This window comes from Tachysurus fulvidraco, chromosome 22 (assembly GCF_022655615.1).
Source record: "Tachysurus fulvidraco isolate hzauxx_2018 chromosome 22, HZAU_PFXX_2.0, whole genome shotgun sequence".
Taxonomy (NCBI): domain Eukaryota; kingdom Metazoa; phylum Chordata; class Actinopteri; order Siluriformes; family Bagridae; genus Tachysurus; species Tachysurus fulvidraco.
Window position 1 is genome coordinate 16,266,498 of NC_062539.1, and position 17,297 is coordinate 16,283,794.

The window sequence follows — 17,297 nt, forward strand, 5'->3', positions numbered from 1 at the left end:
TAACGGTAGACTGAATGAAATACAGCCGTATTTATTGAAAGGTACAAAAAGTAAGATGTACAATGGAAAAATGTATGTACATTATTTACAAATCAGAGCAGAAACAAAAGGCAGTAAAAGTTTAATCCTCTTCCAGAATGATGATCTCAGCCTGACCAGCATCTCCCAAAAGTGCCAGAAGATTCCTGTAGGCGTTTCTGAAACAGAGACCATGAACTGTTATAATTTTGTCAGGTAGGAGACGACGTCACGTGTGTGTCGATGACCCTTCGTCATTCATCGGACTTTCGGTAAAGCGGTGTGTAAATGTTTAAATAAAAAAAAAAATTCGGTTATTTTCCCCGCATTGATACTGAATAACGTTTGTATGTTTGAAGAACACCGATAACCCGAAGCATTCGTAGCTCAGCTGACGGCCATGGCTACAAAACCCATAAAGGTCAAAGCTAAAAATGGTGAACGAGCATCTTTTAAGTGCACACTGAATAATCTGTTACATTTACAGCAATTAGCAGACACTCTTATCCAAAAGGACTTACTTTTATTTTTTCCTTTTCAGTTTATACACCAGGGCAATCGAGGGTTAAGGGCCTTGCTCAGGGGCCCTGCAGTGGACCTGGGATTCGAACCAATGACCTTCCGATCAGTAGTTGAACACCTTAACCACTGAGCTCCCCCCCCCACATCTGTTAATGCTTAGACACAGCACAGCACAGGCTATAACAAACACTCTGATCTCTTAGCTCATTTTTATTTTTTCCATATCAATCATGGGAATGTTTTAAATCGTCGCGAAAAGTCGGGCGTCGTTAAAATCTGCGATCCACACAAATCGTAGTGACTCTCTCTCTCTCACGACTCGAAAAGTTTGGATGCAAGTAAATGCTCCTTCAAATGGCTTGCGAATAAATGCGAATGTATCTGTTTAGTAAATGAGACGTAATATCGGTTCATCTCTTACGACCGTTACCTGAGAGACGTGTTTTTTCCGATTCCTCTCTTCTGTTCTGTGTCTCGTAAACTCCGCGAGAGACCCGGGATCAGAGCCGACACGGCCGACGGACTGAGGACTGCTACCGTCTCCAAGGCACCATACATCTGTAGCTCGTACACGCCCTCGTTCTCCTCTACAAATGTTCTGGGAACACGTACGATACACACACGAGCTTTTTACATGAATGCGTACAGATGTTTACGTCCTGGTGTAGTTACGCTGTATATACGACAGGTTCGAACCTGAGTACTGTGATGAGCTGGTCGCACGGTTCCTCTCTGCCTGCTGAGGAACATCTCTCCACGATTAGCTGCACACTTTCTGTACTCAGCTTCCTCACTGCAACATACACACACACACACACACACACGGTATAGATCTATAATTTCTGTGTGTATTTTATATGATGGATGAGCGTGTCCGAGCCGGAAGCAGTTGATGGAGCAGATTACAAACAGCAGCTCAGGATTGCCTCAGCACATTCCGTGTGTTGGTGTGGTGAAAGCCTGACTGAAAACTACTCAATGAAGCTTGTGTTAAAACCTTTTTGTCTGATGGATGCCCTCTGGTGGAATAAAGAATATAATGTTGCTCACAATGTCTCAGTCTTAAGCCGCCTTCACACTGCACACGACAGACGGACAGGACCGTCACATTTCGCCCCTAGTGGCAGTCGCACGGAATGTGCAATATGATCACGTAGACGTCAAGATGGGAGAGAAGCTTCTCGTGACACCTGAAAATAACCACGAAAATCTTCTCCATTGGCGCAACTCTTGCACTAAACGGTGATACTCGCCGAGTAGTGTTTTATCCACACTGATTTGCAATATTTTCTTTTGCGTCTCCGGTAAAGTAGAGCAAAAGCAAGAGCCGGTATTCTCCCTCCATTTATCATGGTGAATGGATGAATTAATTAATGAAGGTGTAAATACAAACAATCAGTACAACAATAAATCCAGAAAGACCACAAATAGTTTTTGAGGAAACATGGACACAACGTTAAAAATAATACAATATAGATATTAACAATTTATCACTTTTTTATCAATAACAATGTATTTAAAACAAAAAGATTGTTTTTGATAAAGTTTCAAAATGACTAAAGAATTATTAAAAAGTATCAATATAAACTTATCACCTCGCGCACACGAACCTGAATGGACAACATATGAACACATCGCATCCGGTCGGCATATCGGATGCGGTGTAGTCGCACAAGTTCAAATTTTTTTTTAACGGATCCAACGTTCAAAACGGATCCGAAAATTACGGATCCGCAGATGGTCGGCACCTCACGCGGCGACTTTGTGACTCTCCATAGGAAACGAACGACTTCCGGTTTATCGGTGGCTGTTTGTCGTGAGCAGTGTGAAGGCGGCTTTACTCTTACTCCGTTGCACGGATAGCGCGACGGCTACGAACACGGCGGTGGCTTCGATCTGCTTTCGTTTCATTTTTATCCGGTGTATAATCTGACATAATGAACAAATCGCAATTGCAAGTCTGTTACGGAAATTTGTTTTAGGATTCGTTTCCAGGATTTGAGATTATTATCTGCTCAGACCTGCAGGCTTTCGTTCCTACACGGTGTATTTCTCGTATAGCTTTTTCGGTATGAAAAGGTTTACCGGAGTCTTGTCTTTGAAATTGGAGCAAAAGTCTACATCTGTAAGCTTGAAATGATCTCAAAATATGTCACGGTTCCTTCTTTCCCTGGGGTTTGTACAGGGGGATTCAGTTGTTTTTTTTTTCGTGGTAATATTTGCATATGCTTCTCCAACAGAATGTTAATTTGTAATCAATTCTCATATCCAATACTCTCATGTTAATGGTCTAGTAATGGAAATTACTCTGATCTCTGTGGCTGTGCTACAGTGGTGTGTGTGTGTGTGTGTGTGTGTGTGTGTTTCCCCACCTTGAGGTTCGTTAACAAGCATCATGCACCGCAGAACATGTGCTAGAGGCACGGTGAGGAGAGTGGGGTCAGTATCGTTATTACGTCTCAGGAGCTCCAAGAGGAACGTGAGAACAGCTGCCAATCGAGGAGGAGGGGCGTGTCCTCTGAACTGCAGGAAGTTTTCCCTACAGAGATATATGTACAGAGAGAGAGAGAGAGAGAGAGAGAGAGAGAGAGAAAGGAAGAGAGAGGGAGAAAGGGGGAGTAAGAGAAAGGGGGGAGAGAGAGAGAGACAGAGAGGCATGTGAGAGAGATAGAGAGGCAGCGAGAGAGAGAGAGAGAGAGAGAGGCAGCGAGAGAGAGAGAGAGAAAGGCAGCGAGAGAGAGAGTCAGCAAAAGAGAGAGAGAGAGAAAAGCAACAAAATAGAGAGAGAGAGGCAGCAAGAGCGAGAGGCAGCAAGAGAGAGAGAGAGAGAGCAAGAGAGAGAGAGAGAAAGGCAGCAAGAGAGAGAGAGAAAGGCAGCGAGAGAGAGAGAGAGAGAGAAGCACCCAGGTCCACAAGTTAGAGTATCTGCTTCCAGCTTATCTTTCTGCCTGTTATTGCTTCCTTCCATCACGCTGTAGATCTCAGTCGTGTGATTGTAAGTCAAATTTTATTGTACATCAGATTTTATTACTGAAACACCAACACGTATCTGTATAATAAAGTAAACACAGTTCTTCACCACACACTCACTCTAGCGCCCCATCTGTATGGAAACGAGAGAGAGAGAGAGAGAGAGAGAGAGAGAGGAAAAGGGGAATTTCTTTTAACCTGAGAGCCTGTAAGATGGTCCTCCTCAGTGCAGCCCCTCGTGTTGTGGGTTTGGCCTCACAGCCAGCCAGCAGCACCGGATGATTGGCTACCGCGCCGGCGGTCGGCGCGGCCGGGAGGAAGCGGCTCAGGTACTGAGTGATGACGTTACGCAGCTGCTGCTTAAGGTAAGACAACTGAGTCTGGGAAACACCCACTACAGCAGAGAGACCCTGAAAACACAATCATGTTTGTGATCACATCCTGAACAAACACAAACACACACATCCTGTAGATAGAACCGCTACACACACTACAGCAAAAGCACCAGTGTGTACCTGCAGGTAGAGTGGCAGAGTGTCCCGAATAGCGGAGAGCTGCTGAGAAGGCGGAGCTTTATCCTGCAGCAGGGAATGAGGGAGCAGCAGGACATCGATGATGCGGAGAAGAAGAGACTGAGCTTTAGACGTGGCCAGTAGGGGGCTCCAGTGCTTAACTATACAACCTGTCAACACGAGTGCGCACACACAGAGATTAGATATTATACATCAGAGATTAGACAGCATGTGTGATCAGTTAAAATAAGATGATCCTAATGTGTCTTGTGCCACACCTAGTGTCCAGTAGGTGATGTGCAGCCCCTCTGTGCTCTTGTTCACCATGTTGGGTTTGATGAACTTCATGATGTCGCCTACGTACTCCAGCGCTTTACACGCCAGAGAGACGCGCTCGGCCTGCTGCTGCAGCCCGCAATACACACGACCTACGCACTGACACACAGACGAACCCTAAAGAACGAACCGTCATTCGTTTAACAAGTGTGAAAGCATGTATATTGTGTATGCGTGTACCTTTATAAACAAGGTCAGGGCAGCTTTAGGTTCTTGGATAGCAGCAGTAGTGTTCGCGTTCGTTCCGGCTCTCTGAAGCAGTGATTCGACTTCTGGTAGTCTGAGGATCAGTGCGGTCATCTCAGCTAACTGCTCCTCTAAAGTCCTCTCTGCACCCAGACGCATCCGGGCAGAGATACGACGAGCGGTCGATTCCATATGAAAGTGAAAAACACGTCGGTTTATCATCGATGATATTTAACAGAGAGTGACAATGATGAACGGCGACAGATACTGAAGCAGTCTTGAAGCAGCCAATACGAGATGGTTTGAGGTGAAGAATCCAAGTCTGAATGAATCTCACAAAAGCTAGATAGCTAGATACCTCGAGGCGTCATCTAGCTTTCGCTCAATGTCCGTGTTTCCCAGGTTTGTTGGAATAATGCATCGGGCTTCATGTATCACTAATTCACAAACGCTAAAGATTCCGATTCTTTATCGATCGCTCACTTACTCATTTTCTACCGCTTATCCAAACTACCTCGGGTCACGGAGAGCCGGTCAGGCGTCATCGAGCATCGAGGCAGGATACACCCTGGACGGAATGCCAACCCATCACAGGGCACACACACACACTCTCATTCACTCACACACTACGGACAATTTTCCAGAGATGCCAATCAACCTACCATGCATGTCTTTGGACCGGGGGAGGAAACCGGAGTACCCGGAGGAAACCCCCGAGGCACGGGGAGAACATGCAAACTCCACACACACAAGGCGGAGGTGGGAATCGAACCTCCAACCCTGGAGGTGTGAGGCACTGTGCCCCACTCTTTAGCAATCGTTTAGTTAAATATATAATATAATAATAAACGTACGTAATATTAGAGACGCATGTACCTGATCTTCTGTTGTGTGTGTCGGTGTTGTTGTGTTGATGCTGCAGTAGGATACAGCGAATCCATGATCTCACACACAGAGCCTGGGCGGAGTCACCAGCAGAGCTTATCTTACGCACTAGCTCCCTACACACACACACACACACACACACACACACACACACACACACACACACACACACACACGATTAAGCGACAGAGGTAAAGTTTAAAAATGGAAAAAGAAAAAAGAAAAGAAAGAAAGATTGCATTGTACTGATTCTGCAGCAGGGTGTTGAGGTAGCGCGTCACCAGAACAGGCCGAAGCATCTCGTCCCAGCCGAAGCACTGAATCATGGCAGGGAGCGGGCGGGGCTGAAGATCCTGAGGGGCGGAGTTAGGCAAATCCAAAGCTAACAAAGTGAAACCTATTAGAAATAGACAAAGAAAGCGTATGCGTAAAAATAAAACTTCGAATACATCCGACATCAATCACGGCGACTGGAAAAAAGTTCCACACAGCTCACTACACGATAACGACACCCAGAAGACAGCTCTCTTTATGTTACGTCATATCACATACTCAAAATCACATCACGTTATTCCGTATCGGACATGACGGAGATCTGACCTGCTGCGGCGTGCGCCAACTCTTCTGGCGAAGTCTGTGAGATTCTCAGCGATCGCAGGAAAGGCAAGAAGTGAGTCCACAGAGTGACGGCGACCGCGAGGTGGCGCTCTTTCACCACATTGGGAGGAAAAGTGGCGCTGGTACATTGTGAACACTGCTGCACCCTCCTGCAGGGGAAACAGGAAGAGACACAAAGAGTGTCACTCATACATACCACATAGCTGTGAGAACTGCAGTATGTTGAACATACTGGAATAATCATATATGTATAAATCTTTAGCCACACCCAAAGACACGCCCCCCAAAGTTCAGGTAACGTTAGGTTGTTTTCACTACTCACTTTATTTTATAGAAATAAACAACAGACACGAATTAGCAAGAACTAATTTCACAAGAACGATAAATCTCAGCTTCACTCGGTCGACTCTTTAAAACCCTGTTACTGTTTCTCTTTACAAAAAATAAATAAAATTTAAAAATAAAAAAAAAAGGCAGATATGAGAGAATGGCTTAGAAGACGCATCAGGGCATCTTTGGCTCTATTTCTTGCATCCCGTCTCTCTGGATGCTTTGCATTAGTGCGGCTAAGCAACTGAAGGATTTGTAATCTTATTTTGAGAGGCGATGATCCTACGGTGTTGTCATTCAGCCTTAAAGCAAGATGCCTAGTAACACTCACACACACACACACAAACACACACAAACACACACACACGAGACTTTTCAGCCGATCGATTATCGTCTGAACTCATTAAACTCGTTTACTGCTCTGGAAAGGCCCTTTCACGTCCGTCAGCCCAACACACACACACACACACACACACACACACACACACACACACACACACACACACACCCCATCTTAATCCCTTAGTACACACATGATCCTTAATCCCCCCATAGTGCTTCTCTCTCTCTCTCTCTCTCTCTCTCTCTCTCTCGCTCTCTCACACACACACACACAGCACCTGAGACCCCTCTTAATCCTTCCCCTGCTGGGGGAACAAAAACAGCCACTTTTGCACTACTGAACTCGTTCCTGTTTATAAACACCTCTTTAGTTGTTGATGGCTCGCGCTCGCCGTCAGTCCTCTCACATCCTGCTTTGACGTTCTCGCTCACCCGAATAAGCGTATATTGTCACGTGGTCACACCGACGCCCAAGCATCGTCAAGACCGAACGACTGACGGCGATTTTCCGAGCCGATTCGTATTCATATGAATTCGATTCGTTGCACCTCTAATGACCTCGACCCTGGGGCAAGCGGTGCCTAGATGCGAGGGTTTAAACGTCTTTACAGGGTTCGAGAAGTTTGTTCATATTTACGCCAACATTTTAAACAGACAGCAAATGGCTACGATTTCTGGTTCTCCTCAAACTTTCAGGGCTATTATGGTTTAAACCCGGGTTCGTTGTTAGCGGAAAACCCTGACACGAGGACCAAACGAAGCAGGGGATCACTGTGGCGTTACATCACTAGATACCACAACGTGTATATGATATTCAGTACAAACCTGTTCGTCTCCAATATGGTGGACGTGCTGAAGTGTCAGCGTCGCTAATAAAAGTGACTGATAATGCAGGCGAAGCCCCTGTGATTCATCCCAACCTCATACTACAGTACTAGTTACCAGATAGGTCTAATATTTAGTACATGATCTGGACTTAGCTCTGTAAGTAAATCAGAGCTCCTCCCGTTGGCTGTAATGAAGCGACCCATCGTACGTTACCACCGACACGACTGTATAATTAAGGGGGCGGAGTATTACGTAGGCTTCTGGAATTTTTAGCTTGATTAGCGAGCGTGGAAAGAAAATTTGACCGATGATTTATGCACACGCCTCTGACCGAGAGCCAATCAAACACTAATGGTGCTCATCACATTCCCATTCATGTGTGTGTGTGTGTGTGTTAACGGAATTGTCTCTGTGACCCATCCTGCAGCTGCTAATCAGATTCTCACTAACTGACTGATACCATTCACCCTACAGTAAACTTTTGAACTGTTTAATGTGTGTGTGTGTGTGTGTGTGTGTGTGTGTGTGCACGCGCATGTGCGTGTGTGCTCACCGTAACTGCGTCAGTGCCACCTGTAGGAAGTCGAGCGCCGTGTCAAGCTCTTTAGCGCCGCAGGCAGGTAGCAGCAGACTAAACCCTTCGTTAATCAGCTTCTCTTCAGACAGACACAAGGTGGCGCTGCTCTGCCACACCTGGCCCACACCTTCCAAGTAGGCGGAGATTAACCGCCATAGCTCTGCCCTCCTCGGCACAGGTGTAGTCTTCAGGTAAAACTCTCGTGCGGCACTGCTGAAGCAGGTGGAGATCCTTGTAGCAACCCCACCTAAGTCCACACCGCGCTCCACGAACCCGAGCAGCAGTGCCATTCGACCTCGCCACGACATCACTGCGGTCGCCGCGGGTAGCCGTAGGGCTAAAAGATCGAAGGCGCGGTCTGTGGCGTCCTCCAGGTCAGCGCACAGAGACAGAACCAGGAAGAGGAGCAAGAAGTGATGTAGTCCGCTCTCTGACAGCTCTGCCATGCGACGCTCGTGGAACTTGGAGTAGATTCTAGAGGGAAAAGAGAGAGAGAGAGAGAGAGAGAGAGAGAGAGAGAGAGAGAGAGAGAGAGAGAGAGAGAGAGAGAGAGAGACCAAAATGAAGTGAGAAACAAGGGGAAAAAATAATAAATGGAAACAGAAAGACATGGAACGTGCAAAACAATGTGTCATGTGTGAGTGTGTGTTTGATTAGACCACGTGTGTGTGACAGACCGTGTATGTAAATGTGTCTGACGGAGCACATACTGAACAGAGAGTCTGTGTGTGTGTGTGAGAGAGAGAAAAAAAGAGAGAGAGAGAGAGAGAGAGAGAGAGAGAGAGAGATCCTCCAGGGCAGGAGGGTTAAATGGCTTTAAAGATCATTTGAAATGTCAGAAACAGTGAGACACACCACGCTGCTGTAGCTCTACAGACATACGAACACAAACACACACACAAACACACATCCCTCACTGCAGCTTTGGGAGGGGACTAGAAATCAATACGGCCCCCTACAGACACCGATACGCCACAGAGTCCGACAGACCGAGTGCATCACCACGGACTGTTTTATTCCATCACTCATCAGACTCTAAATTGTGACACTCGCCGCTCGCACTTAAGTCGGACGACTCGGATGATCTAGGAGCTGTGAACGTGCTGAGAGCTCACAGCATGGAAGCTCATGTCTATCATCAGCTCAACAAGCAGCCCTGCTCGGATAGACAACATCTAGACGGACGTTCTGTCGTGCCTGCCACGTCGGAACCTCGAAATCTGACTCGAGTCCGATCGGTCTCTGAACTAGCTGAGTGAGATTGTTGAAAATAAATAAATAAATAAATAAATAAATGAGGCAATGAAAGAACTGTTTTACATCGAATCAGGAACAGGAAGCATTTCCCACCAGCAGTGCAACTTTATGTGCATGAACTCACAGAAGCATCCAAGACTTTCATGTGCTGCCAGCAGCTTATTTGCATGTCCACATTTTGTCTTAAACGGTGTGATGCTGCACAAGGCTTGTGTTTGTCTGCCATCGATCTATAAATGCGACTGAATGGTATACACATGTGAACGGTATATTAACCATGTTACCGGACACTGAATGAGAAACGACACACTTTTTTTTTTTTTTTTTTGGCCCACCTGTCTGTTTGTTTGCGTATCTGTTTATTTTTGTTTGTTTATCCCAAACAGCTTTTCTTCACAGATGAACAGATGCTGCAGATTCTAGAGTCAGAACTGAACACACTCTCCCTGCTGGTCTTATTAATGCCACACACACACACACACACACACACACACCCCGACCCACAATCCGCCGCAGGCTCTGCGTGTGTGCTGGATCCTGACCAGCTCGTCTCCCGCCCCGGTGCTGCTGGAGAAGTGAGCGTCTTCGTTAAGGAGAATTAACCGCCATGCTCGTTAGCTAATTAGCCTTCGTGTGTGTTTCACGTTCCAAACAGCAGGAAGTCATTATGCAGATTTATTCCATTCCAAACACACACACACAAACATGCAGACAGACAGACAAGCGCGCACACACACACACACACAAACACACACACCTGCCCTTGATCTGCCTCCAGGGGGCGCCATTATCCTGCTTCAGGTGCAGCGCGAGCATCTGCAGGAAAATAAGGAAGGAATTGGTGGAGCGGTAGAGGTTGGTGTGATGAGTGGAGTTCAGAGGGGCGGGGCTACAGCAACTCTTGGCCTGCTCCAAAAGAGCCAGTGGGGTGGAGCCGATGCTGGCCAATCCAGACACACCTAACCAGGGGACTGAGAACGATCCGTTCTGCAGACATACCGAAAAATATATGAATAAAAATAGAAAAAAAATGAAACACATCAACGAAGTAATTTACTAGGGTACTAAAGGCTTAGCTTAAGGAGGTGTGACGCACCAGGTTTTTGCTGAAAAAATCCCAAAGAGTGTTGATGGCACTGAGGCTGGGTGCCCACACCATACTGAGGGTCAGACAGCAATGAACGTACATCCGCATCTGCTCCTCCTGAACCGCTGCCTGGACGGACGGCCATATATTCGGTACGTAACATAAGCACAGATACCACAGCACTGATGAATGTGTTGTTCTTTAAACTAGTAAAAAAATAACTCTAGTATTTTAAAATTGCTGCGATTTTGCAAAAGTAAAAGCTCCGATGCTGCCGTAGCCTTTGCAGATCGTTAGGACCACAGTGACAGCCTGCAAACTACTCTGGATCTCGGCTGATATAAACTAAATGACATGGAAAGCTTCCTGAAATTGCTCGTGTAAATAAAAAAAACTATACGTGACACTCGTTATCTCCATTTCATGCGATTAGATCCGAGAGGTGTTGGACAATAAGGGAGTATAAACACACCTTCGCGTCACAGCTGGACTTCAGCAGAACACACACGAAACTCCAGTTGTCCTGCAGCTGTTTCTACAAAAAAAAAAAAGAAACCTTTTATTGACACGTAAACAAGTTACACGCAAATAAACACCGTAAGACAAGATGATTATCATAATCATGAGTGACTATAAAGTGTTTACGTGCCACCGTTGAACCGGGTGTGATGCTGTGTTTTAAGACCATTTACGTGTTAGACTACGTCCTTATTTTATTCACATTTATCATCAACTCTGCAGAAAATTGTCTGGAAATTGATGGGGATCGTATTTAGACCAAAAGGAAGACAAAAGTAAAGAAGAACGATTCGAAGACCCGTCTGTGTCTTGCCTCGTTTTGAAGCACTCCGTTATGGTTGCACGTTCCGAGCTGTGCGAGGTGCGTGATCAGCCACCACGTGAAGCCGAGCACGTCTTTACAGTGCGTCGCGACTCCCGATGGCGCCCCCTTGAGTATGGAGCTGAGCAGTGCATTCACGTAGCCCCAAAACGTCTGTGAAAACACCACATGGTATATCACGTTTCCATTAGAAAGACAGAACGGGTTTTTATCTATCACTGATCTACTCCAGATACCTGCCTACAACAGACTGGCTAAGTTAGCTAGCAAACCGGTGTTGTACGTAAAGCTTTAAGTGTAATAAACGTTGCTTTGTGCTCAATAAGGAATTTAACAGGCACATGATGTAGAGTGAACACGAGTGTGTGTTTATATACTGCGCATTTCTTTTCCTGTAATGATGCAGGAACTGCATTCGCAACCAGCAAATGAAGCTTATTAAAGAGACAGCAGGACATCAGGTAACACGCTGCCCTAGTCCATTCTGGTGGTTATTTTAGCACCGGAAAATTAGCCTTCCTGTGCCGAACTCTCAGGAGGAATTCTGGGGAAAATTACGACCTTTATTGACTGCTGCCGAATTCAAAACGGTAACATAATGACAGAAATCAGCCCACGGTTTTTGCGGAACGTCGGCGGAACGGATAAAAGCGCATCGGCGAAGGCTAAACGACGGACGTGTGTCACACGTGTGTACCTGCGTGTGTAGGGTTTTGCTTCGGTGTTCCAGAAAGTGGATGAGAAGAATCCAAATCTCTTTAGTGCACAAACACTGATAATGATGGCTCGCCGACACCTCTGTGGGTCTCACCTAGAGGAACAGGGGGAGAAATCGCTTCATGTAAGAACATACGCAGATGTATTAGGTTCGTTTAGAACATCGAATGAAAATAAAAAAATTTCACAGCGGATCCACTTGCAAATGGTGTCTGAGCCGATCCAAGCTCACACCTCTCTACACACACACACACACACACCTTGCTGTACTTGTTCATTGACAGAGTAATAAGGTCACACAGCAGGTTGTTGAGATGATCTTCAAACAGACTGACGTTGGTAAGGGTTTCCCCCGTTAGATCAACAAACTGCTGCGCGTACACAACCTGACCTGTGGGTTAAAAAAGGAGCACATTTCAGACATTAGGAAATTTGCTGCATTGGTACAAGAGCTGATTCTTTCACTCAGGGATTTTCACTCACTACACAGAAATTCGTATTATCTCTAGCCATGACGGCACAGCGTTCACCGAAGTTTGATAAATTACCCATCATTTTCTGTCCCAAAATGTGCAGGATCTCCAGGATGGACCAGTGGACGTCCAAATGAAGGTGCAGTAAATGCCATGATGGAGGGAAAAGCTGAAGAACAAAATGATGCGGTAAAAATCGTCACCAAAGCTCAAAAAAAGATAATCGTATATTCGGTGCATATCAGGATGCGGGTCTGAAGCCTGACCAAAGATGCAGGGATGTTAAACAAACACGAACCCTCAGAGAGAGGGAGGGATTAAACACTCACTCTCCGCTGTCAATCACCACACCGCTAGCCAATCGCAGGTGACTATGAGCTTGTGTATGTGGAAGAGGGCAGATAGCGCAGGCCGTTCAGTGCTGATGATCAGATTTCATGTTATCGTTGTACTGGATCACAGTTAGCAATTAGCAAGTGTCTCATTTTCTCAGTTACTGTGCCTTTATTTGCATATAAGGAGACTTGTGTATACTTGCGGTCCAAATCTTAAGCCTCGGATGTTAGCTATCTAAAAATAGCAGTTGCCTAGCAACAGAGGTTTCAGCACATTAATCGTTTTATTTAGTGAGCGTATCGTGCGGTGAGTACACAGGTTCCGTTTAGGGTTCCGTGAAAATATTTAAACATGAAAGAACCCCCGTCGTTAAAGAAGCGTTCAGCGTTTGGAGTTAGAGTTTAAGCGTAAAATGGTCAGCGGTTTATGAAGAACGTGACGTTGTGTACCTTTCCCTGGTGATGGATAGTGAAAGCGCTTTGGACGTTTGCGGGTAAATCTTTAAGTCTGCCCATGAGCAGCGTGACGCCGAGGAGCTGCTCCAATAAAGTGGACGGAAACTGCACCTCCAGGTGTGAGAACGAAGGGCACAACTCGTCCGGCAACGTGTGAGGCGCCTCTAAATACCTGAGGACGACATCAGGAGAACAGCAGATTCGCATGATTTAAAAAGACAGACGGAAACCTGTGAACCCCCCCCCCCCCCCCCCATTTTCAGACTCCCGTTTACTCCCTGTAAAATTTCCATTTTTCATCTCATCTCTCTCTTTTTTTTTTAATTCAACTGAGCAACTGAGGATTAAGGGCCTTGCTCAGGGGCCCATTGATGGCAGCTTGTCTTGATCTGTAGGGATGTAAAGAGTTACCTGTAAATAAAGACTCTAATGTAGGTGAGAAACAGCACACACTGCTGCCTCAGTTCCTCTGCTTCATAATGAAGGCTACTCGCTTGACCTAAAAGTGGAGACAGAAAGCGTTAATGAGAACGTTTTAAACAGACAGACATTTGTTCGTACGCCTATAAGAGCCTAGAAAAAAAGCATGGTGCGAATAGATCACACCAGTGCTAACTGAATGTTTATAAATGTCTGGAAACGATAAGAATGTGCCAGTAAGTGATTATATTTTACGGCTTGCAGTCCCAGTGAAGGAGGCGTGACATCAGTTTTCTTCAGTTTCACACAGAGAGGTGCAGGTTTGTTCATTAAAGCACCTGTAACACTGCCATACCTAATAAACTCATTACCATGTCTATATCACCGCTGTGATGAGAACGGTACACCGCTCAAATCCTTTCTGTTCAGCGGTGCTCCTACAGCGCCCCCTTCGCAGTGATGGATGCGATAGAGGTGGACCGACGCAAGCGACGGACGCACGAACGGTTAGAATTGTACATTTACGGAGTAGATAATTCTTCTGTAATTCTGCTTACCAAAATCGTTGGAGCTCGACTGAACCAGAGTTCCCAGCTTGAAGACTTTTTGTCTGAAAGGAGCGAACAGATTGAGAAATTAAGACACAGCCGACGGGTATGGCAGTCGCACAAATCGCCTGCTCACACACAATCTGCACTCACCTGAACAAGCCAAACAGAAGCTGAGTGGACTCCAGCAACGCCGTCTCCGTCACCCAGGAAAAGCCGAACAGATCCACGGTGTCTACTTCGAAGTCGCAGGGAGCCGGATCCAACTTCAGCAGCAACCTGGAGGAGACGTGCAACTATTTATATGAAGACTCGACACTCTTTATTGTAACGGTCAGCCTTTATGAGCGGTGTCGTCCGATGTGTTAGGGAGTTACCCATAATGCCCTGAGCAACAGTGCAGTTTACATCTGTGGCCTCGTACCTCTTTAGGACGCCTCGGCTGACGTAGCCATCCGACGACAGGGTTTGCGCTTCTTCCCTGCCTTTTTCAAAAGCGCACGAGAAGCACGGCGGCTGAGCGAGGGACGAGTCGCCGAGCTCCTCGGCCATAAAGGGCGAGACGGGTGGAGTGAGCGACTGACTGAAATCGTCCTCCATGTTACTGCGGGAATAAAGTAGAACGTTTCTCCGTCAATATAACACGAGCATGACGTATCGCTTTAAAAAAAATAAAATAAATCTAATTCAGAATTACAGCACTAGGTTAACACAATAACACACAAACTGGAGTACTGAGTTAACGAGTCATGGGTTCGCTATAAATAAACAATTACTACTTATAGCTGCTTATAGATGGTTTATGGCTGCTATAATGCAATGACAGGAATGAAGATTATAAATATCTAACAATTTGTATTTTTTCAGTTTCTCTATAGACCTGATCCAAGTCCTTGCAATGAGATTTCTATCCTATTGTGATTATTATATTTATAGAGACCCAAGTGCTGCTCGACACAAACGACAGACGTCACGAATCCAAACAAAAGCTCACGTAGGAGGAAAAAAAGAAAAATGACTTTGGCACATTTGAAAGGAAGGCAGCCGATCGATTCCCACTCCATCCTGTGAGACATTTAGCTTGATTTCACCCCCCCCCTTTTTGTAAACAAATGTCAATTTCTTATCCACGAATCCTTTTAATTCAAGGATTAAATAAAACACTGCAAAAAAAAAAAAGATTGATTTTTTTGTATCACAGCAGGAAAAACATTACGTAGAGCTTACTAAAAAAGGGAAGAGATCCTAAACACACAAACACACACGTAGAAAATCTGATTATCACACACACACACACAAAAAAAAATTCTATATCAATAGATATGGCATCTATATCAATAAGTACGAAGCCAGGATTTGATGGTAAATATCCTACACAGACACGCCACATGTACAGGTATTACACAACGACTACAATTTTATATTGTATTTTCAAATTTTTGTTTTTATTATGTTATTTTCCACTTGATGTTCCACACACACACACACACACACACACACACACACACACACACACACAACTATGTGTGAGTAGATAGTGAAAGAAGTAAAGATGACTGTATTATAAAATTCGTTTGAGGTACAGCTACCGGGTGACATAGGCTACGTAGTGCGGTATTTGGGATTCCCTTTGGGATATTTATCCGTGTAACTATTCCCTATTTGAAGTATTAATCAGAGAAGCGAATGTCTATATGAAGCTACCACCACCATGTTTCTTCCTCCCTCCACCTCACGGTTCTGCCACGTTCCCTCCGTTTGATTTTTGTTAAAGGATTTTCGTGTTTCGTGGGATATTCGTGGCAACGTTTGGACATTTTCGATGCATTTGGACCAAACTACATCTCATTTGTTTTCACAGAACTTTGTCCTATCTTGACGACAGCTCCTTGATCTGGTAGCAGAGATGGGGGACTCGAGTCATATGACTTGACTCGATTCAGACTTAAGTCGCATATTTGAGACTTGCTTGACAAATATTAAAAAAAGACTCGACTTGACATTCATAACTTGAACCTTGACTCGGACTTGAGTTAAATGACTCAGAGATGGGGGACTCGACTTGACTCGATTCAGACTTAAGTCGCATATTGGAGACTTGAGACTTGCTTGACAAATATTAAAAAAAGACTCAACTTGACATTCATGACTTGAGACTTGAGTTAAATGACTCAGAGATGGGGGACTCGACTTGACTCGATTCAGACTTAAGTCGCATATTGGAGACTTGAGACTTGCTTGACAAATATTAAAAAAAGACTCGACTTGACATTCATAACTTGAACCTTGACTCGGACTTGAGTTAAATGACTCAGAGATTAGGGAATCTCGACTTGACTCGAGTCAGACTTAAGTCGCAAATTTGAGACTTGCTTAACAAATAATAAAAAAAGACTCGACTTGACATTCATGACTTGAGACTTGAGTTAAATGACTCAGAGATGGGGGACTCGACTTGACTCGAGTCAGACTTAAGTCGCATATTTGAGACTTGCTTGACAAATATTAAAAGACTGTGACTTGCACGTGTGACTTACTCCTACCTCTGACATGCAATGCAAATTAAATCCATTTTATTTCGTGTCGATAAGTATAAAGCTCAAGGGGGGCGAATACTTTTGCACTGCACGAGCACTATACAAGCCATTTTTACTTCATTTCTAAAACAATAAAAATTCTAGTATAGAAGCTTTTTGGATGTAGTTACCGAATGGGTATAGTATCACACTAAACAAAACCGGATGTAGAATTATTGTTTGTTTTTGTTTGTTTTAGCTCACAGTAACTTAGCCATTTGTTTACCTAGCTAGCTTCTCGTCAGTTAAAGTGTAAGAAGACACAAAATGTCAACGTACGACATTCTGTACGCGTTTTATACTAAAAATAACGTTACTTATCGACATGATAAACCGCAAAATAAAATTAAAACACTTTATTTACCTCAGCAATGTTGACAAGTCACAGCTTTCATCTGAACACTCAAGTCCCGCGCTTCGGAAACGCGCGCTGTGCGCATGCGTATGCAAATATGCCCCAAAC

General features: G+C 45.0%; 1 protein-coding gene across 1 annotated transcript in view; it reads right to left on the bottom strand.

Annotated features, from left to right (window-relative positions):
• Positions 1-17,297, bottom strand: part of mms22l (MMS22-like, DNA repair protein) — a 17,341-nt gene continuing 44 nt past the window's right edge. The window contains exons 1-25 of the mRNA XM_027142861.2: positions 17,199-17,297; positions 14,683-14,862; positions 14,412-14,537; positions 14,268-14,320; positions 13,702-13,789; positions 13,285-13,462; positions 12,575-12,668; positions 12,287-12,417; positions 12,007-12,120; positions 11,301-11,462; positions 10,941-11,003; positions 10,478-10,597; positions 10,139-10,368; positions 8,101-8,598; positions 6,030-6,196; positions 5,676-5,826; positions 5,421-5,545; positions 4,539-4,687; positions 4,301-4,457; positions 4,026-4,192; positions 3,709-3,920; positions 2,913-3,079; positions 1,237-1,333; positions 971-1,138; positions 1-197 (exon numbers count right to left, since the gene is read on the bottom strand). The exon at positions 17,199-17,297 is cut by the window's right edge and continues 44 nt beyond it. Coding sequence (XP_026998662.2) covers positions 122-197; positions 971-1,138; positions 1,237-1,333; positions 2,913-3,079; positions 3,709-3,920; positions 4,026-4,192; positions 4,301-4,457; positions 4,539-4,687; positions 5,421-5,545; positions 5,676-5,826; positions 6,030-6,196; positions 8,101-8,598; positions 10,139-10,368; positions 10,478-10,597; positions 10,941-11,003; positions 11,301-11,462; positions 12,007-12,120; positions 12,287-12,417; positions 12,575-12,668; positions 13,285-13,462; positions 13,702-13,789; positions 14,268-14,320; positions 14,412-14,537; positions 14,683-14,858 — 3,669 coding nt within the window. The 5' untranslated portion in view covers positions 14,859-14,862; positions 17,199-17,297 and the 3' untranslated portion in view covers positions 1-121. The remainder of the gene's footprint in view (positions 198-970; positions 1,139-1,236; positions 1,334-2,912; positions 3,080-3,708; positions 3,921-4,025; positions 4,193-4,300; positions 4,458-4,538; positions 4,688-5,420; positions 5,546-5,675; positions 5,827-6,029; positions 6,197-8,100; positions 8,599-10,138; positions 10,369-10,477; positions 10,598-10,940; positions 11,004-11,300; positions 11,463-12,006; positions 12,121-12,286; positions 12,418-12,574; positions 12,669-13,284; positions 13,463-13,701; positions 13,790-14,267; positions 14,321-14,411; positions 14,538-14,682; positions 14,863-17,198) is intronic.